Below are 22,972 nucleotides of genomic sequence, written 5' to 3'. Positions count from 1 at the left end.
AATAAATACCTTTCCTGAATGTAGGAGCGCAAATGAAGATTCTTTTTGGCATGCGACTGAGGTTACAATTTCCCCATCCAGCAGTCCGCCAACCCTCTGTGGAAGCCTTTGGTTTCCTTTGGTTCCCAAACCTAATTGGCCACTCGAATTCCAACCGAAAGCGTATATCTGATTTACGGAAAGGGAAAAATATGGGTCATTTACAAAATAATTATAATTTCACCTCTCCCTCTGAAGTCAAAGCTAGGGTATGTTTGCCGCCACAGGCCACTTGGACAACCCTTTTCTGCTCTAAATAGCCTGAAATTTTGGTGGGCTTTTTTGTGTCTCTATAGTGACATCTAGTGTTTTCTGATAATCCAAGCTGTCCATATTGATTTTCTCCCCAAGAGAATACGGAACCAGATGCAGAAATTGCAAACATGCAGAATTTTAATCCGGTTATGCCATCATCGTAGAAAGCATATTCAAACGCTGCACATGCTGGTTTGTGCATAATTAATTAGTGTCAACAAAATATTTTCGACTTTGTATATATACCTTCGATTCTTCGCTCACACAAATTCTCAATGCGCATGAGCACATTCACTGGTTTTTCGTCGCCAATTCCAAGACACCCATCTTGATTTTCACCAAAGGCGAGCACCTCACCATTTTCGAGGACAATAATTACATTATTTCCACTTGGGCCTGAAAGTAAGCAAATTGAAAATGAACAGACAAAGCTCAAATTTCTGTTTTTCCCGTCCAATCGGTTTTTTAAACATATAAGACATCCAAACAGTAATATATTATTATGGCACGCCATTTTGTGAATAAAACTATATTATACAAATTATATGCGCTTATTCGAGATTATTACCGAAAACGATTGCAGTTCGAATCTCACTCCTCTGATACCCAAAATTGGCCCACTTCAATAACACTTTGGACATGGCGAACTAAGGATGATCGATCCAGGATTTTGATCAAGACAAGAATACACACGCGGAGTTATGCTTTTGCGCCGTCTGTCTGCTTCTGCTGTTGCTGTTCAACTGGCGGCTGCCGGCTGGCGGCTCTATTCTATACCAGCTGATTATTATTTTTCCGTCGTGGCAGCACTATACATATAGCAGCCCACTGTCAGAATAATCTAAGGAAGAAGCGGAACTAGCGGCAGTAATTTCTATTACTCTCGTCGTAGGGGGAAAAAAGATTAATAATTCGCTCAGTCGACTTTTGTCCACAGACGCGGAAATATTCAGAAAATTTTGAGATGAGAAGATAACATTCCTCACGCCCTGAAATTCCGAATCCACCTTCCAACGCAGCCCAACCACTTCAGATATTTCTACAATTCTTTGAGAGAATTTTTAAGTAATAAAATTTATGTTTCGAGCCAGTGACATTATTTAGTCGCACTACCCGCACTGAATGTAAGTGTACTGTTTTCGCGAGTTTGTAATTTAATCAAACCATTTTTATGCGCCTGTTTCGAAACAGATTTTTGAGTAACAAGTTTAGTATACCTAGTTGGTGGTATATCAAAACTTATCAGCAATTATTGCTTGGATAAACCGCACGAACGATGACCGCTTTGAAATATTAAATTTTCCTAATTTATGCAATTGTTATAAGCATTGTTAAGGCACTCTCAGGAGTAGTGTCAAAGCAATGGGAGGTATTTGAGCAGTTCGTAAAACTAATACTATGGCTACCCAATGTCAGAGATGGCAAAAAGTGGTTAGTTTAGTGACTCGATGAAATGCTCAAATTGCTCAAACGGGCTGGTTAGCACCTTTCCAGCATGCGTGATTTGGCTTCACGGGACGAATGTCTAGCGTTTCAATGCAGTCCTCGGTGCGGAGGCAAGTGGCCCTTGAAGTGGGCTGGGTCCCTGTGCGGCCTGGTGCGCCCATGTTATCCGTTCGCGGTGTTATTGGGACCCGGGTTTCAGCATTCGTGCTAGTGCAGTGCGCGCCCTTCCCGGTCCTCGGACAGGGATAAAAAGAGCAAAAAAAATAGAGCATAAAAATCTATGAAACTTTTGGACCTAATTAAAACTGGACACTGATTAAAACTTGGTTTTTACCATCGTCCGGGTTTAATTAGGTCAGAATTTTAATAAAAGAGGGGCATCAAATTCATCACGCGCGACGTTAAATTATGTGGAATTTCGCGACTTACCGTCGCGCTCGATTGAAGCGTCTCATCGCGCCACTTAAACTATATATATACCTTAGAAGTAAGAAAATAATCGAAATTGCAATGAAATTGATGTAATGAAAATGAAATGAATTTCAGTAATTGCAGCGCACGCAGGGACGAAAAAGAAAGTGCGATCTGATAATCTACCACTTTATCCGCGCGATACTATTTTTCATACCACCTGCCATATTATTAGGTCCAAAAGTTTCAAAGATTTTTCTTCTCTATTTGCATAAATTAGGAAAATTTAATATTTCAAAGCGGTCATCGATCGTGTGATTTATTAAAGCAATAATTGCTGATAGTTTTTGATTTACCACCAACTAGGTATATACTAGCTAAACTTGTTACTCAACAATCTGTTTCGAAACAGGCGCAAAAATGGTTTGATTAAATTACAAACTCGCGAAAACAGTTCACTTACATTCAGTGCGGGTAGTGCGACTAAATGTCACTGGCTCGAAACATAAATTTTATTACTTAAAAATTCTCTCAAAGAATTGTAGAAATATCTGAAGTGGTTGGGCTGCGTTGGAAGGTGGATTCGGAATTTCAGGGCGTGAGGAATGTTATCTTCTCATCTCTAAATTTTCTGAATTTCCACGTCTGTGGACAAAGTCGACTGAGCGAATTAATCTTTTTTCCCCCTACGACGAGAGTAATAGAAATTACTGCCGCTAGTTCCGCTTCTTCCTTAGATTATTCTGACAGTGGGCTGCTATATGTATAGTGCTGCCACGACGGAAAAATAATAATCAGCTGGTATAGAATAGAGCCGCCAGCCGCCAGTTGAACAGCAACAGCAGAAGCAGACAGACGGCAAAAGCATAACTCCGCGTGTGTATTCTTGTCTTGATCAAAATCCTGGATCGATCATCCTTAGTTCGCCATGTCCAAAGTGTTATTGAAGTGGGCCAATTTTGGGTATCAGAGGAGTAAGATTCGAACTGCAATCGTTTTCGGTAATAATCTCGAATAAGCGTATATAATTTGTATAATATAGTTTTATTCACAAAATGGCGTGCCATATACTGTTTGGATGTCTTATTTGTTTAAAAAATCGATTGGACGGGAAAACAGGAATTTGAGCTTTGTCTGTTCATTTTCAATTTGCTTACTTTCAGGCCCAAGTGGAAATAATGTAATTATTGTCCTCGAAAATGATGAGGTGCTTGCCTTTGGTGAAAATCAAGATGGGTGTCTTGGAATTGGCATCAAATATCCAGTGGAAGAGCTCATGCGCAATGTGAATTTGTGTGACCGAAGAATCGAAGGTATATACAGCGTCAAAAATATTTTGTTGATACTTATTAATTATGTACAAACCCGCATGTGCAGGGTTTGAATATGCTATCTACGATGGTGGCGTAACCGGATTAAAATTCTGCATGTTTGCAATTTCTGCATCTGGTTCCGTATTCTCTTGGGGAGAAAATAAATATGGACAGCTTGGATTATTAGAAAACACTATTGATCACTATAGAGACACAAAATGGCCCACCAAAATTTCAGGCTATTTAGAGCAGAAAAGGGTTGTCCAAGTGGCCTGTGGCGGTAAACATACCCTAGCTTTGACTTCAGAGGGAGAGGTGAAATTATAATTATTTTTGTAAATAATCCATTATTCTATTCAATTATTGGCGTAAATCAGGTATACGCATTCGGTTCGAATGCGTATGGCCAATTAGGTTTGGGAACCAAAGGAAACCAATCGCTTCCACAGAGGGTTGGCGGACTGCTGGATGGGACAATTGTAGCCTCAGTCGCATGCCAATCAATCTCTTCATTTGCGCTCCTACATTCAGGAAAGGTATTTATTACCGTAAACCATCGATAGCGAATTCATCGACAGTATAATATTTAGATTTTTAAGCGCTTCTTAAACTTTCAAAGTGGAATATTTTATATATTAGGATTATAATTCACCAGTTGCATAAACCCTAAGTGTTCGAAGCCGCCAACAGATGGCGCCACCGTAGACTTTCGATTTTAAGGCACTTCCGATGCGATTTCAGACTCAATCTAGCTACTGTTCATTCTTCAATTAATTTGCTTTTATTCGACGTGCTGAAAACTAAAATCGGTTCAGTCAATCGCCGTAGAATCGTGAAAAACTATTTTTTTAAATATAAAAATATTTTCCAACGTTTCTACGGCGAATGGCTGAACTGATTTTGGTTTTCAGCACGTCAGAAAAAAGCAAATTAATTAAAAAAAGCATAATAGCTAGATTGAGTCTGAAATCGCAGCGGAAATGACTTAAAACCGCTTTAATCAAAAATTTTTAAGAAAGTCTGTGATTGCGCTATCTGTTGGCGGCTTCAATAACTTAGGGTTTATGCAACTGGTCAATTAAGTTAAGTTATTTGCAATGTTTAATTGCATTTATAACTTTCTTGCAATTCAAAATTCAAATGTTTGCCCTTTGCCTGACAAAAAAGATTATTTTTTGGTGTTATTATATCTTTCTTAATTGTTCAAGGTTTGCGTTTGGGGTTCCAACTACAATGGCAGGTTGGGCTTGGGCCCACCTCCAACTTCATGCTGGGTGGATCAATATAGTCCCCGCATGGTGACCGGCTTGGAAGGTGTTGTGATTTCCAAAATTGTTTGTGGAAACGAATTCACTCTCGCCTTATCTGACGAAGGGAAAGTTTACTCATGGGGAGAAAATAGAATGGCGGGAGGCCGGCTGAGAATTGTCAACACACCAACCATCATTTCAACAGAGATGGGAAGGTGAGACGTAATGCTGGGATATTTTGTTTTAGCGCAACTAATGTAATTATCTTTCACGCGTATATAGGGTTAAAGATATTGCTGCCACTCATTACGAGAGCCACCCGTGCTCTGCAATCAATACAAAGAACCGGGTTTACATTTGGGGCAATTGCAATGGTATAAGCAGTATATAGTTTATTGAATGCTTTATGTTACTAAACAAACGTTAAAATTAATTTTAGGCCAATTGGTTGAGACACCAATGCTCACTTTCTTCTCCTCATTGGACGACGTTTACGCTGTTGCCTATCCTCCAGTGACCTACCAAAAATTTCAATTATTGAAAATTATGAAAGATGATGACAAGAGGAAAGATTCGTTAAATGAACGTCTAAGACAAGCGTTTGACGATCCCGTCAGATTTTCTATTCACTCTTGGGTAGCTTTTGTTATATATTTCTCGTTTTTCAGGAAACTGCTGATTATGCATTCATATTCGAGAAGAAGAAAATTCACGTGCACAAGAATATGCTGAATTTCGGCAGCGACGTGTTCAAAAAAAAGTTCCTTTGCAATTGGGATGATAGTTGCAAAAAGTATTAACAGTTTTGGTGTAATTTTATCATTTTAATCGTTATGAATAATATCTTTCAGGGAGCAGATTGTCAAGGAACACAGCTATGAATCTTTCTACGCGCTCCTCAAGTTCTTCTACACTGATCAAGTTGATGTCACGCCTGAACTTGCTCTTGGTTTAAAATTAATATCGCATTTATTTAGAGAATAATTTTCAATAATATTTATATTGTAGACGTGTATGCCGTAGCCGACTTCTATCAGGTGAAGGGTCTGATGAACGAGTGCGAAAAGATCCTCAAATCTGGCCTGACAGTGCAAAACGCTGCAGATGTTTACGAGAAGGCCATCTTTCTTGGAGCTAAGGTGATATAAATGTTTCAATGTCATTCTCGGCTTTAACTATATTAATCTTCGGATGCAGGACCTGTGCGAGTTCTGCTTTGAATTTTGCAGGGAGCATTTGGTTGATGTCGTAGACGATTTTGAGACTGATGAATGCAAGAAAAAATTTGTCTTGGAAGTTTTCCGTCGAGCGGCTAATCAAGAGAAAAACTGATGGAATGCTTTTTTTCCATTGACTAATTGTCATGTGCTATGCATGTATTAAAAAAATACATGTTTTAAAGTTTTAGTGTGGCAAAATATCAAGCTCAATAAAATTTGATTTTATGAGAATTCTTTTCTTTGATTAGCATATAACTATTCATTCATCAGGTAGGACGCCTAACTGGAGCACTGAATCAAAGCGATCCTGCAACAATTTAAATCAAATTTTTGTCCTGCACATTATTTTAAAATATCCACAGCAACAAGAAAATAGTACAATTTCCTCCTCCCACTAAAATCTCAATCTTCATAATTATTTATTTATTACCCAGATGCCGGCGCATTAAAGAGAGAGGATCGAGGCACGCGTTCAATGTGATTATATAATATCATTGTCAAATATGTATCAAATCTAATTAAATACAGCCCTTGCGTTATTCAGAAGGAGACAGTTCAGATATTATCCACCAAAAATAATTAAGTCTTCTGCAAGGTCAGGAGACTTATTGGTCAATCTCGGCAGGAGATAATTTTATTCGGTAGCAAAAAACGATAGGATTTCTCAATGATCCTTGAAACAAAATCGTTAATTTTAGTCAGGCTCTTTTTATCTTTAATTTTGCTTGCTAATAGGTAAATAAGAAAATACAATAATTTAAGCACGTAAAATTTAAGGTCAGACCGAGGTGAACTATTTTCGCAATTTTGTCATTTATTAACAAACAATGTTACAGAAGTTTACAATAAATCGCAATTACTAACGTTACTTAATGTTTTATATATAAAAAAACGCAATTTCTCAAAAACCTTTACAAGTTAATTCATTAAATTAGTGGCTTTTATTCCTGTGAGACTTTGTGTTGGACATAAATTTAATTCTTCCAGTAACAGATGACTATCGGATCATGAACAGGAAATATGCAATAACAAAATATATATAGATTTCATGAACAAAAAATGATAAGAAAAAAATGTACAGCATGTTTTGAATACATGCATAGCACAATCGACTAAAGAAAAACTATTCCATCAGTTTTTCTTTTGATTAGCCGCCTGACAGAAAACTTCCAAGATGAGTTCTCTATTGCAGACGTCGGACTCAATAATGTCCATGACTTCTAGCCAATGCTCCTTGCAAAAATTAATGCAGAACTCACACAGGTCCTTAAACAAAAATTATAAACTTAAAAGAGTAGTTTAAAAAAATATTAAACTGACCTTATAGCACCGAACAAATTTGCCTTCTCGTATACAGCAGCAGCGTTTTGCAAAGTTAGGCCAGATTTGAGAATCTTTTCACATTCTTCCATCAAATCAGTCACCCGATAAGAAGTGGGCCACGGCGTAGAAATCTGAAAATAAAGAAGATGAAAAATAGTAAGCGTGCAGATTTAATTAGTTCACATTTTTAAAATAATAAAAAATACTTTAATGAAGGTGCAGTTTTAATAAGGTATCAATTTTGAATAATACCTCTGATTGAAACTTGTTTAATAATAAAATTGTTGTTTTTTTTTAAAACCGGACGCTGATGGAAACTTGTTTATTAATAGAATTGTGACCTTTTTAAAACCGGACGCTAAAGGAAACTTGTTTATTAATAGAATTCTGACCTTTTTAAATTTGGACGCTGATTGAAACTTGTTTAATAATAGAATTGTGACCTTTGTAAAACCGGACGCTGATGGAAACTTGTTTATTAATAGAATTGTGACCTTTTTAAAACCGGACGCTGATGGAAACTTGTTTATTAATAGAATTGTGACCTTTTTAAAACCGGACGCTGATGGAAACTTGTTTTTTAATAGAATTCTGACCTTTTTAAATTTGGACGCTGATGGAAACTTGTTTATTAATAGAATTGTGACCTTTTTAAAACCGGACGCTGATGGAAACTTGTATATTAATAGATTTGTGACCTTTTTAAATTTGGACGCTGATGGAAACTTGTTTATTAATAGAATTGTGACCTTTTTAAAACCGGACGCTGATTGAAACTTGATTATTTTTAAAATTGTGACCTTTTTAAATTTGGACGCTGATGGAAACTTGTTTATTAATAGAATTGTGACCTTTTTAAATTTGGACGCTGATGGAAACTTGTTTATTAATAGAATTGTGACCTTTTTAAATTTGGACGCTGATGGAAACTTGTTTATTAATAGAATTGTGACCTTTTTAAATTTGGACGCTGATGGAAACTTGTTTATTAATAGAATTGTGACCTTTTTAAAACCGGACGCTGATGGAAACTTGTTTATTAATAGAATTGTGTCCTTTTTAAAACCGGACGCTGATGGAAACTTGTTTATTAATAGAATTGTGACCTTTTTAAAACCGGACGCTGAAGGAAACTTGTTTATTAATAGAATTGTGACCTTTTTAAAACCGGACGCTGATGGAAACTTGTTTTTTAATAGAATTGTGACCTTTTTAAAACCGGACGCTGAAGGAAACTTGTTTATTTTTAAAATTGTGACCTTTTTAAATTTGGACGCTGAAGGAAACTTGTTTATTTTTAAAATTGTGACCTTTTGAAAACCGGACTCTGATGGAAACTTGTTTATTAATAGAATTGTGACCTTTTGAAAACCGGACTCTGATGGAAACTTGTATATTAATAGAATTGTGACCTTTTTAAAACCGGACGCTGATGGAAACTTGTATATTAATAGAATTGTGACCTTTTTAAAACCGGACGCTGATGGAAACTTGTTTATTAATAGAATTGTGACCTTTTTAAAACCGGACGCTGATGGAAACTTGTTTATTAATAGAATTGTGACCTTTTTAAAACCGGGCGCTGATGGAAACTTGTATATTAATAGAATTGTGACCTTTTTAAATTTGGACGCTGATGGAAACTTGTTTATTAATAGAATTGTGACCTTTTGAAAACCGGACGCTGATTGAAACTTGTTTATTTTTAAAATTGTGACCTTTTTAAATTTGGACGCTGATGGAAACTTGTTTATTAATAGAATTGTGACCTTTTTAAAACCGGACGCTGATGGAAACTTGTATATTAATAGAATTGTGACCTTTTTAAATTTGGACGTTGATGGAAACTTGTTTATTATTAGAATTTTGACCTTTTTCAAACCGGACGCTGATGGAAACTTGTTTATTAATAGAATTGTGACCTTTTTAAAACCAGACGCTGATGGAAACTTGTTTATTAATAGAATTGTGACCTTTTTAAAACCAGACGCTGATGGAAACTTGTTTATTTTTAAAATTGTGACCTTTTTCAAACCGGACGCTGATGGAAACTTGTTTTTTAATAGAATTGTGACCTTTTTAAATTTGGACGCTGATGGAAACTTGTTTATTTTTAAAATTGTGACCTTTTTAAAACCGGACGCTGATGGAAACTTGTTTATTAATAGAATTGTGACCTTTTTAAAACCAGACGCTGATGGAAACTTGTTTATTAATAGAATTGTGACCTTTTTAAATTTGGACGCTGATGGAAACTTGTTTATTAATAGAATTGTGTCCTTTTTAAAACCGGACGCTGATGGAAACTTGTTTATTATAGAATTGTGACCTTTTTAAAACCGGACGCTGATGGAAACTTGTTTATTAATAGAATTGTGACCTTTTTAAAACCGGACGCTGATGGAAACTTGTTTATTAATAGAATTGTGACCTTTTTAAAACCGGACGCTGATGGAAACTAGTTTATTAATAGATTTGTGACCTTTATAAAACCAGACGCTGAAGGAAACTTGTTTATTAATAGAATTGTGACCTTTTTAAATTTGGACGCTGTTGGAAACTTGTTTATTAATAGAATTGTGTCCTTTTTAAAACCGGACGCTGATGGAAACTTGTTTATTAATAGAATTGTGACCTTTTTAAAACCGGACGCTGAAGGAAACTTGTTTATTAATAGAATTGTGACCTTTTTAAAACCGGACGCTGATGGAAACTTGTTTTATAATAAAATTGTGACCTTTTTAAATTTGGACGCTGATGGAAACTTGTTTATTAATAGAATTGTGACCTTTTTAAAACCGGACACTGATGGAAACTTGTTTATTAATAGAATTGTGACCTTTTTAAAACCGGACGCTGATGGAAAATTGTTTATTAATAGATTTGTGTCCTTTTTAAAACCAGACGCTGAAGGAAACTTGTTTATTAATAGAATTGTGACCTTTTTAAATTTGGACGCTGATGGAAACTTGTTTATTAATAGAATTGTGACCTTTGTAAAACCGGACGCTGATGGAAACTTGTTTATTAATAGAATTGTGACCTTTTTAAAACCGGACGCTGATGGAAACTTGTTTATTAATAGATTTGTGACCTTTTTAAAACCAGACGCTGAAGGAAACTTGTTTATTAATAGATTTGTGACCTTTTTAAAACCAGACGCTGAAGGAAACTTGTTTATTAATAGAATTCTGACCTTTTTAAATTTGGACGCTGATTGAAACTTGTTTAATAATAGAATTGTGACCTTTTTAAAACCGGACGCTGATGGAAACTTGTTTATTAATAGAATTGTGACCTTTTTAAAACCGGACGCTGATGGAAACTTGTTTATTAATAGATTTGTGACCTTTTTAAAACCAGACGCTGAAGGAAAATTGTTTATTAATAGATTTGTGACCTTTTTAAAACCAGACGCTGAAGGAAACTTGTTTATTAATAGAATTCTGACCTTTTTAAATTTGGACGCTGATTGAAACTTGTTTAATAATAGAATTGTGACCTTTTTAAAACCGGACGCTGATGGAAACTTGTTTATTAATAGAATTGTGACCTTTTTAAAACCGGACGCTGATGGAAACTTGTTTATTAATAGATTTGTGACCTTTTTAAAACCAGACGCTGAAGGAAACTTGTTTATTAATAGAATTCTGACCTTTTTAAATTTGGACGCTGATTGAAACTTGTTTAATAATAGAATTGTGACCTTTGTAAAACCGGACGCTGATGGAAACTTGTTTATTAATAGAATTGTGACCTTTTTAAAACCGGACGCTGATGGAAACTTGTTTATTAATAGAATTGTGACCTTTTTAAAACCAGACGCTGAAGGAAACTTGTTTATTAATAGATTTGTGACCTTTTTAAAACCAGACGCTGAAGGAAACTTGTTTATTAATAGAATTCTGACCTTTTTAAATTTGGACGCTGATTGAAACTTGTTTAATAATAGAATTGTGACCTTTTTAAAACCAGACGCTGAAGGAAACTTGTTTATTAATAGAATTCTGACCTTTTTAAATTTGGACGCTGATTGAAACTTGTTTAATAATAGAATTGTGACCTTTTTAAAACCGGACGCTGATGGAAACTTGTTTATTAATAGATTTGTGACCTTTTTAAAACCAGACGCTGAAGGAAACTTGTTTATTAATAGATTTGTGACCTTTTTAAAACCAGACGCTGAAGGAAACTTGTTTATTAATAGAATTCTGACCTTTTTAAATTTGGACGCTGATTGAAACTTGTTTAATAATAGAATTGTGACCTTTGTAAAACCGGACGCTGATGGAAACTTGTTTATTAATAGAATTGTGACCTTTTTAAAACCGGACGCTGATGGAAACTTGTTTATTAATAGAATTGTGACCTTTTTAAAACCGGACGCTGATGGAAACTTGTTTATTAATAGAATTGTGACCTTTTTAAAACCGGACGCTGATGGAAACTTGTTTATTAATAGAATTGTGACCTTTTTAAAACCGGACGCTGATGGAAACTTGTTTATGATTAGAATTGTGACCTTTTTAAAACCGCGGACGCTGATGGAAACTTGTTTATTAATAGAATTCTGACCTTTTTAAATTTGGACGCTGATTGAAACTTGTTTAATAATAGAATTGTGACCTTTGTAAAACCGCGGACGCTGATGGAAACTTGTTTATTAATAGAATTGTGACCTTTTTAAAACCGCGGACGCTGATGGAAACTTGTTTATTAATAGAATTGTGACCTTTTTAAAACCGCGGACGCTGATGGAAACTTGTTTATTAATAGAATTGTGACCTTTTTAAAACCGCGGACGCTGATGGAAACTTGTTTATTAATAGAATTGTGACCTTTTTAAAACCGCGGACGCTGATGGAAACTTGTTTATTAATAGAATTGTGACCTTTTTAAAACCGGACGCTGATGGAAACTTGTTTATTAATAGAATTGTGACCTTTTTAAAACCGGACGCTGATGGAAACTTGTTTATTAATAGAATTGTGACCTTTTTAAAACCGGACGCTGATGGAAACTTGTTTATTAATAGAATTGTGACCTTTTTAAATTTGGACGCTGATGGAAACTTGTTTATTAATAGAATTGTGACCTTTTTAAAACCGGACGCTGATGGAAACTTGTTTATTAATAGAATTGTGACCTTTTTAAAACCGGACGCTGATGGAAACTTGTTTATTAATAGAATTGTGACCTTTTTAAAACCGGACGCTGATGGAAACTTGTTTATTAATAGAATTGTGACCTTTTTAAAACCGGACGCTGATGGAAAATTGTTTATTAATAGATTTGTGACCTTTTTCAAAACCAGACGCTGAAGGAAACTTGTTTATTAATAGAATTCTGACCTTTTTAAATTTGGACGCTGATTGAAACTTGTTTAATAATAGAATTGTGACCTTTGTAAAACCGGACGCTGATGGAAACTTGTTTATTAATAGAATTGTGACCTTTTTAAAACCGGACGCTGGTGGAAACTTTTGTTTATTAATAGAATTGTGACCTTTTTAAAACCGGACGCTGATGGAAACTTGTTTATTAATAGAATTGTGACCTTTTTAAAACCGGACGCTGATGGAAACTTGTTTATTAATAGAATTGTGACCTTTTTAAAACCGGACGCTGATGGAAACTTGTTTATTAATAGATTTGTGACCTTTTTAAAACCAGACGCTGAAGGAAACTTGTTTATTAATAGAATTCTGACCTTTTTAAATTTGGACGCTGATTGAAACTTGTTTAATAATAGAATTGTGACCTTTGTAAAACCGGACGCTGATGGAAACTTGTTTATTAATAGAATTGTGACCTTTTTAAAACCGGACGCTGATGGAAACTTGTTTATTAATAGAATTGTGACCTTTTTAAATTTGGACGCTGATGGAAACTTGTTTATTAATAGAATTGTGACCTTTTTAAATTTGGACGCTGATGGAAACTTGTTTATTAATAGAATTGTGACCTTTTTAAAACCGGACGCTGATGGAAACTTGTTTATTAATAGAATTGTGACCTTTTTAAAACCGGACGCTGATGGAAACTTGTTTATTAATAGAATTGTGACCTTTTTAAAACCGGACGCTGATGGAAACTTGTTTATTAATAGAATTGTGACCTTTTTAAAACCGGACGCTGATGGAAAATTGTTTATTAATAGATTTGTGACCTTTTTCAAAACCAGACGCTGAAGGAAACTTGTTTATTAATAGAATTCTGACCTTTTTAAATTTGGACGCTGATTGAAACTTGTTTAATAATAGAATTGTGACCTTTGTAAAACCGGACGCTGATGGAAACTTGTTTATTAATAGAATTGTGACCTTTTTAAAACCGGACGCTAATGGAAACTTGTTTATTAATAGAATTGTGACCTTTTTAAAACCGGACGCTGATGGAAAATTGTTTATTAATAGATTTGTGACCTTTTTAAAACCAGACGCTGAAGGAAACTTGTTTATTAATAGAATTGTGACCTTTTTAAAACCGGACGCTGATGGAAACTTGTTTATTAATAGAATTGTGACCTTTTTAAAACCGGACGCTGATGGAAACTTGTTTATTAATAGAATTGTGACCTTTTTAAAACCGGACGCTGATGGAAACTTGTTTATTAATAGATTTGTGACCTTTTTAAAACCAGACGCTGAAGGAAACTTGTTTATTAATAGAATTGTGACCTTTTTAAAACCGGACGCTGATGGAAACTTGTTTATTAATAGAATTGTGACCTTTTTAAAACCGGACGCTGATGGAAACTTGTTTATTAATAGAATTGTGACCTTTTTAAAACCGGACGCTGATGGAAACTTGTTTATTAATAGATTTGTGACCTTTTTAAAACCAGACGCTGAAGGAAACTTGTTTATTAATAGAATTGTGACCTTTTTAAAACCGGACGCTGATGGAAACTTGTTTATTAATAGAATTGTGACCTTTTTAAATTTGGACGCTGATGGAAACTTGTTTATTAATAGAATTGTGACCTTTTTAAAACCGGACGCTGATGGAAACTTGTTTATGATAAGAATTGTGACCTTTTTAAAACCGCGGACGCTGATGGAAACTTGTTTATTAATAGAATTGTGACCTTTTTAAAACCGCGGACGCTGATGGAAACTTGTTTATTAATAGAATTGTGACCTTTTTAAAACCGGACGCTGATGGAAACTTGTTTATTATTAGAATTGTGACCTTTTTAAAACCGCGGACGCTGATGGAAACTTGTTTATTAATAGAATTGTGACCTTTTTAAAACCGGACGCTGATGGAAACTTGTTTATTAATAGATTTGTGACCTTTTTAAAACCAGACGCTGAAGGAAACTTGTTTATTAATAGAATTCTGACCTTTTTAAATTTGGACGCTGATTGAAACTTGTTTAATAATAGAATTGTGACCTTTGTAAAACCGGACGCTGATGGAAACTTGTTTATTAATAGAATTGTGACCTTTTTAAAACCGGACGCTGATGGAAACTTGTTTATGATAAGAATTGTGACCTTTTTAAAACCGCGGACGCTGATGGAAACTTGTTTATTAATAGAATTGTGACCTTTTTAAAACCGCGGACGCTGATGGAAACTTGTTTATTAATAGAATTGTGACCTTTTTAAAACCGGACGCTGATGGAAACTTGTTTATGATAAGAATTGTGACCTTTTTAAAACCGCGGACGCTGATGGAAACTTGTTTATTAATAGAATTGTGACCTTTTTAAAACCGGACGCTGATGGAAACTTGTTTATGATAAGAATTGTGACCTTTTTAAAACCGCGGACGCTGATGGAAACTTGTTTATTAATAGAATTGTGACCTTTTTAAAACCGGACGCTGATGGAAACTTGTTTATGATTAGAATTGTGACCTTTTTAAAACCGGACGCTGATGGAAACTTGTTTATTAATAGAATTTTGACCTTTTTAAAACCGGACGCTGATGGAAAATTGTTTATTAATAGATTTGTGACCTTTTTCAAAACCAGACGCTGAAGGAAACTTGTTTATTAATAGAATTCTGACCTTTTTAAATTTGGACGCTGATTGAAACTTGTTTAATAATAGAATTGTGACCTTTGTAAAACCGGACGCTGATGGAAACTTGTTTATTAATAGAATTGTGACCTTTTTAAAACCGGACGCTAATGGAAACTTGTTTATTAATAGAATTGTGACCTTTTTAAAACCGGACGCTGATGGAAAATTGTTTATTAATAGATTTGTGACCTTTTTAAAACCAGACGCTGAAGGAAACTTGTTTATTAATAGAATTCTGACCTTTTTAAATTTGGACGCTGATTGAAACTTGTTTAATAATAGAATTGTGACCTTTGTAAAACCGGACGCTGATGGAAACTTGTTTATTAATAGAATTGTGACCTTTTTAAAACCGGACGCTGATGGAAACTTGTTTATTAATAGAATTGTGACCTTTTTAAAACCGGACGCTGATGGAAACTTGTTTATTAATAGAATTGTGACCTTTTTAAAACCGCGGACGCTGATGGAAACTTGTTTTATAATAAAATTGTGAACTTTTTAAATTTGGACGCTGATGGAAACTTGTTTATTAATAGAATTGTGACCTTTTTAAAACCGGACGATGATGGAAACTTGTTTATGATTAGAATTGTGACCTTTTTAAAACCGCGGACGCTGATGGAAACTTGTTTATTAATAGAATTGTGACCTTTTTAAATTTGGACGCTGATGGAAACTTGTTTATTAATAGAATTGTGACCATTTTAAAACGGACGCTGATGGAAACTTGTTTATTAATAGAATTGTGACCTTTTTAAATTTGGACGCTGATGGAAACTTGTTTATTAATAGAATTGTGACCATTTTAAAACGGACGCTGATGGAAACTTGTTTATTAATAGAATTGTGTCCTTTTTAAAACCGGACGCTGATGGAAACTTGTTTATTCATAGAATTGTGACCTTTTTAAATTTGGACGCTGATGGAAACTTGTTTATTAATAGAATTGTGACCTTTTTAAATTTGGACGCTGATGGAAACTTGTTTATTAATAGAATTGTGCCCTTTTTAAAACCGGACGCTGATGGAAACTTGTTTTTTAATAGAATTGTGACCTTTTTAAATTTGGACGCTGATGGAAACTTGTTTATTAATAGAATTGTGTCCTTTTTAAAACCGGACGCTGATGGAAACTTGTTTATTAATAGAATTGTGACCTTTTTAAATTTGGACGCTGATGGAAACTTGTTTATTAATAGAATTGTGACCTTTTTAAATTTGGACGCTCATGGAAACTTGTTTATTAATAGAATTGTGACCTTTGTAAAACCGGACGCTGATGGAAACTTGTTTATTAATAGAATTGTGACCTTTTTAAAACCGGACGCTGATGGAAACTTGTTTATTAATAGAATTGTGACCTTTTTAAAACCGGACGCTGATGGTAACTTGTTTATTAATAGAATTGTGACCTTTTTAAATTTGGACGCTGATGGAAACTTGTTTATTAATAGAATTGTGACCTTTTTAAAACCAGACGCTGATGGAAACTTGTTTATTAATAGAATTGTGACCTTTTTAAATTTGGACGCTGATGGAAACTTGTTTATTAATAGAATTGTGTCCTTTTTAAAACCGGACGCTGATGGAAACTTGTTTATTATAGAATTGTGACCTTTTTAAAACCGGACGCTGATGGAAACTTGTTTATTAATAGAATTGTGACCTTTTTAAAACCGGACGCTGATGGAAACTTGTTTATTAATAGAATTGTGACCTTTTTAAAACCGGACGCTGATGGAAACTAGTTTATTAATAGATTTGTGACCTTTATAAAACCAGACGCTGAAGGAAACTTGTTTATTAATAGAATTGTGACCTTTTTAAATTTGGACGCTGTTGGAAACTTGTTTATTAATAGAATTGTGTCCTTTTTAAAACCGGACGCTGATGGAAACTTGTTTTTTAATAGAATTGTGACCTTTTTAAATTTGGACGCTGATGGAAACTTGTTTATTAATAGAATTGTGACCTTTTTAAAACCGGACGCTGAAGGAAACTTGTTTATTTTTAAAATTGTGACCTTTTTAAATTTGGACGCTGATGGAAACTTGTTTATTAATAGAATTGTGACCTTTTGAAAACCGGACTCTGATGGAAACTTGTTTATTAATAGAATTGTGACCTTTTTAAAACCGGACGCTGATGGAAACTTGTATATTAATAGAATTGTGACCTTTTTAAATTTGGACGCTGATGGAAACTTGTTTATTAATAGAATTGTGACCTTTTTAAAACCGGACGCTGATGGAAACTTGTATATTAATAGAATTGTGACCTTTTTAAATTTGGACGTTGATGGAAACTTGTTTATTATTAGAATTTTGACCTTTTTCAAACCGGACGCTGATGGAAACTTGTTTATTAATAGAATTGTGACCTTTTTAAAACCAGACGCTGATGGAAACTTGTTTATTAATAGAATTGTGACCTTTTTAAAACCGGACGCTGATGGAAACTTGTATATTAATAGAATTGTGACCTTTTTAAAACCGGACGCTGATGGAAACTTGTTTATTAATAGAATTGTGACCTTTTTAAAACCGGACGCTGATGGAAACTTGTTTATTAATAGAATTGTGACCTTTTTAAAACCGGACGCTGATGGAAACTTGTTTATTAATAGAATTGTGACCTTTTTAAAACCGGACGCTGATGGAAACTTGTATATTAATAGAATTGTGACCTTTTTAAATTTGGACGCTGATGGAAACTTGTTTATTAATAGAATTGTGACCTTTTGAAAACCGGACGCTGATTGAAACTTGTTTATTTTTAAAATTGTGACCTTTTTAAATTTGGACGCTGATGGAAACTTGTTTATTAATAGAATTGTGACCTTTTTAAAACCGGACGCTGATGGAAACTTGTATATTAATAGAATTGTGACCTTTTTAAATTTGGACGTTGATGGAAACTTGTTTATTATTAGAATTTTGACCTTTTTCAAACCGGACGCTGATGGAAACTTGTTTATTAATAGAATTGTGACCTTTTTAAAACCAGACGCTGATGGAAACTTGTTTATTAATAGAATTGTGACCTTTTTAAAACCAGACGCTGATGGAAACTTGTTTATTTTTAAAATTGTGACCTTTTTCAAACCGGACGCTGATGGAAACTTGTTTTTTAATAGAATTGTGACCTTTTTAAATTTGGACGCTGATGGAAACTTGTTTATTTTTAAAATTGTGACCTTTTTAAAACCGGACGCTGATGGAAACTTGTTTATTAATAGAATTGTGACCTTTTTAAAACCAGACGCTGATGGAAACTTGTTTATTAATAGAATTGTGACCTTTTTAAATTTGGACGCTGATGGAAACTTGTTTATTAATAGAATTGTGTCCTTTTTAAAACCGGACGCTGATGGAAACTTGTTTATTATAGAATTGTGACCTTTTTAAAACCGGACGCTGATGGAAACTTGTTTATTAATAGAATTGTGACCTTTTTAAAACCGGACGCTGATGGAAACTTGTTTATTAATAGAATTGTGACCTTTTTAAAACCGGACGCTGATGGAAACTAGTTTATTAATAGATTTGTGACCTTTATAAAACCAGACGCTGAAGGAAACTTGTTTATTAATAGAATTGTGACCTTTTTAAATTTGGACGCTGTTGGAAACTTGTTTATTAATAGAATTGTGTCCTTTTTAAAACCGGACGCTGATGGAAACTTGTTTTTTAATAGAATTGTGACCTTTTTAAATTTGGACGCTGATGGAAACTTGTTTATTAATAGAATTGTGACCTTTTTAAAACCGGACGCTGATGGAAACTTGTTTTATAATAAAATTGTGACCTTTTTAAATTTGGACGCTGATGGAAACTTGTTTATTAATAGAATTGTGACCTTTTTAAATTTGGACGCTGATGGAAACTTGTTTATTAATAGAATTGTGACCTTTTTAAATTTGGACGCTGATGGAAACTTGTTTATTAATAGAATTGTGTCCTTTTTAAAACCGGACGCTGATGGAAACTTGTTTATTAATAGAATTGTGACCTTTTTAAAACCGGACGCTGATGGAAACTTGTTTTATAATAAAATTGTGACCTTTTTAAATTTGGACGCTGATGGAAACTTGTTTATTAATAGAATTGTGACCTTTTTAAATTTGGACGCTGATGGAAACTTGTTTATTAATAGAATTGTGACCTTTTTAAATTTGGACGCTGATGGAAACTTGTTTATTAATAGAATTGTGTCCTTTTTAAAACCGGACGCTGATGGAAACTTGTTTATTAATAGAATTGTGACCTTTTTAAAACCGGACGCTGATGGAAACTTGTTTTATAATAAAATTGTGACCTTTTTAAATTTGGACGCTGATGGAAACTTGTTTATTAATAGAATTGTGACCTTTTTAAATTTGGACGCTGATGGAAACTTGTTTATTAATAGAATTGTGACCTTTTTAAAACCGGACGCTGATGGAAACTTGTTTTATAATAAAATTGTGACCTTTTTAAATTTGGACGCTGATGGAAACTTGTTTATTAATAGAATTGTGACCTTTTTAAATTTGGACGCTGATGGAAACTTGTTTATTAATAGAATTGTGTCCTTTTTAAAACCGGACGCTGATGGAAACTTGTTTATTAATAGAATTGTGACCTTTTTAAAACCGGACGCTGATGGAAACTTGTTTTATAATAAAATTGTGACCTTTTTAAATTTGGACGCTGATGGAAACTTGTTTATTAATAGAATTGTGACCTTTTTAAATTTGGACGCTGATGGAAACTTGTTTATTAATAGAATTGTGACCTTTTTAAAACCGGACGCTGATGGAAACTTGTTTATTAATAGAATTGTGACCTTTTTAAAACCGGACGCTGATGGAAACTTGTTTTATAATAAAATTGTGACCTTTTTAAATTTGGACGCTGATGGAAACTTGTTTATTAATAGAATTGTGACCTTTTTAAATTTGGACGCTGATGGAAACTTGTTTATTAATAGAATTGTGACCTTTTTAAATTTGGACGCTGATGGAAACTTGTTTATTAATAGAATTGTGTCCTTTTTAAAACCGGACGCTGATGGAAACTTGTTTATTAATAGAATTGTGTCCTTTTTAAAACCGGACGCTGATGGAAACTTGTTTATTAATAGAATTGTGACCTTTTTAAAACCGGACGCTGAAGGAAACTTGTTTATTAATAGAATTGTGACCTTTTTAAAACCGGACGCTGATGGAAACTTGTTTTATAATAAAATTGTGACCTTTTTAAATTTGGACGCTGATGGAAACTTGTTTATTAATAGAATTGTGACCTTTTTAAAACCGGACGCTGATGGAAACTTGTTTATTAATAGAATTGTGACCTTTTTAAAACCGGACGCTGATGGAAAATTGTTTATTAATAGATTTGTGACCTTTTTAAAACCAGACGCTGAAGGAAACTTGTTTATTAATAGAATTCTGACCTTTTTAAATTTGGACGCTGATTGAAACTTGTTTAATAATAGAATTGTGACCTTTGTAAAACCGGACGCTGATGGAAACTTGTTTATTAATAGAATTGTGACCTTTTTAAAACCGGACGCTGATGGAAACTTGTTTATTAATAGATTTGTGACCTTTTTAAAACCAGACGCTGAAGGAAACTTGTTTATTAATAGATTTGTGACCTTTTTAAAACCAGACGCTGAAGGAAACTTGTTTATTAATAGAATTCTGACCTTTTTAAATTTGGACGCTGATTGAAACTTGTTTAATAATAGAATTGTGACCTTTTTAAAACCAGACGCTGAAGGAAACTTGTTTATTAATAGAATTCTGACCTTTTTAAATTTGGACGCTGATTGAAACTTGTTTAATAATAGAATTGTGACCTTTTTAAAACCGGACGCTGATGGAAACTTGTTTATTAATAGATTTGTGACCTTTTTAAAACCAGACGCTGAAGGAAACTTGTTTATTAATAGATTTGTGACCTTTTTAAAACCAGACGCTGAAGGAAACTTGTTTATTAATAGAATTCTGACCTCTTTAAATTTGGACGCTGATTGAAACTTGTTTAATAATAGAATTGTGACCTTTGTAAAACCGGACGCTGATGGAAACTTGTTTATTAATAGAATTGTGACCTTTTTAAAACCGGACGCTGATGGAAACTTGTTTATTAATAGATTTGTGACCTTTTTAAAACCAGACGCTGAAGGAAACTTGTTTATTAATAGAATTCTGACCTTTTTAAATTTGGACGCTGATTGAAACTTGTTTAATAATAGAATTGTGACCTTTTTAAAACCGGACGCTGATGGAAACTTGTTTATTAATAGATTTGTGACCTTTTTAAAACCAGACGCTGAAGGAAACTTGTTTATTAATAGATTTGTGACCTTTTTAAAACCAGACGCTGAAGGAAACTTGTTTATTAATAGAATTCTGACCTTTTTAAATTTGGACGCTGATGGAAACTTGTTTATTAATAGAATTGTGACCTTTTTAAAACCGGACGCTGATGGAAACTTGTTTATTAATAGATTTGTGACCTTTTTAAAACCAGACGCTGAAGGAAAATTGTTTATTAATAGATTTGTGACCTTTTTAAAACCAGACGCTGAAGGAAACTTGTTTATTAATAGAATTCTGACCTTTTTAAATTTGGACGCTGATTGAAACTTGTTTAATAATAGAATTGTGACCTTTTTAAAACCGGACGCTGATGGAAACTTGTTTATTAATAGATTTGTGACCTTTTTAAAACCAGACGCTGAAGGAAACTTGTTTATTAATAGAATTCTGACCTTTTTAAATTTGGACGCTGATTGAAACTTGTTTAATAATAGAATTGTGACCTTTGTAAAACCGGACGCTGATGGAAACTTGTTTATTAATAGAATTGTGACCTTTGTAAAACCGGACGCTGATGGAAACTTGTTTATTAATAGAATTGTGACCTTTTTAAAACCGGACGCTGATGGAAACTTGTTTATTAATAGAATTGTGACCTTTTTAAATTTGGACGCTGATGGAAACTTGTTTATTAATAGAATTGTGACCTTTTTAAAACCGGACGCTGATGGAAACTTGTTTATGATAAGAATTGTGACCTTTTTAAAACCGCGGACGCTGATGGAAACTTGTTTATTAATAGAATTGTGACCTTTTTAAAACCGGACGCTGATGGAAACTTGTTTATGATTAGAATTGTGACCTTTTTAAAACCGCGGACGCTGATGGAAACTTGTTTTATAATAAAATTGTGAACTTTTTAAATTTGGACGCTGATGGAAACTTGTTTATTAATAGAATTGTGACCTTTTTAAAACCGGACGATGATGGAAACTTGTTTATGATTAGAATTGTGACCTTTTTAAAACCGCGGACGCTGATGGAAACTTGTTTATTAATAGAATTGTGACCTTTTTAAATTTGGACGCTGATGGAAACTTGTTTATTAATAGAATTGTGACCATTTTAAAACGGACGCTGATGGAAACTTGTTTATTAATAGAATTGTGACCTTTTTAAAATTGGACGCTGATGGAAACTTGTTTATTAATAGAATTGTGACCATTTTAAAACGGACGCTGATGGAAACTTGTTTATTAATAGAATTGTGTCCTTTTTAAAACCGGACGCTGATGGAAACTTGTTTATTCATAGAATTGTGACCTTTTTAAATTTGGACGCTGATGGAAACTTGTTTATTAAT

General features: G+C 33.8%; 1 protein-coding gene across 1 annotated transcript; it reads left to right on the top strand.

The window, feature by feature from the left end:
- The first annotated feature begins 4,619 nt into the window (after positions 1-4,619).
- LOC135938058 (RCC1 and BTB domain-containing protein 1-like) lies at positions 4,620-6,139 on the top strand. Its single transcript, XM_065481561.1, has 7 exons — positions 4,620-4,929; positions 4,997-5,088; positions 5,154-5,326; positions 5,383-5,507; positions 5,566-5,663; positions 5,723-5,853; positions 5,912-6,139. Exons 1-7 carry the CDS (start codon positions 4,760-4,762, stop codon positions 6,044-6,046), a joined length of 924 nt encoding a protein of 307 aa, XP_065337633.1. The 5' UTR covers positions 4,620-4,759; the 3' UTR covers positions 6,047-6,139.
- Positions 6,140-22,972: the final 16,833 nt, after the last annotated feature.

The sequence above is a fragment of the Cloeon dipterum genome, chromosome 2, assembly GCF_949628265.1.
Source record: "Cloeon dipterum chromosome 2, ieCloDipt1.1, whole genome shotgun sequence".
Classification (NCBI taxonomy): domain Eukaryota; kingdom Metazoa; phylum Arthropoda; class Insecta; order Ephemeroptera; family Baetidae; genus Cloeon; species Cloeon dipterum.
The sequence above is the reverse complement of the archived record's forward strand: the minus strand, read 5'-3'. Positions and strand labels throughout refer to the sequence as shown.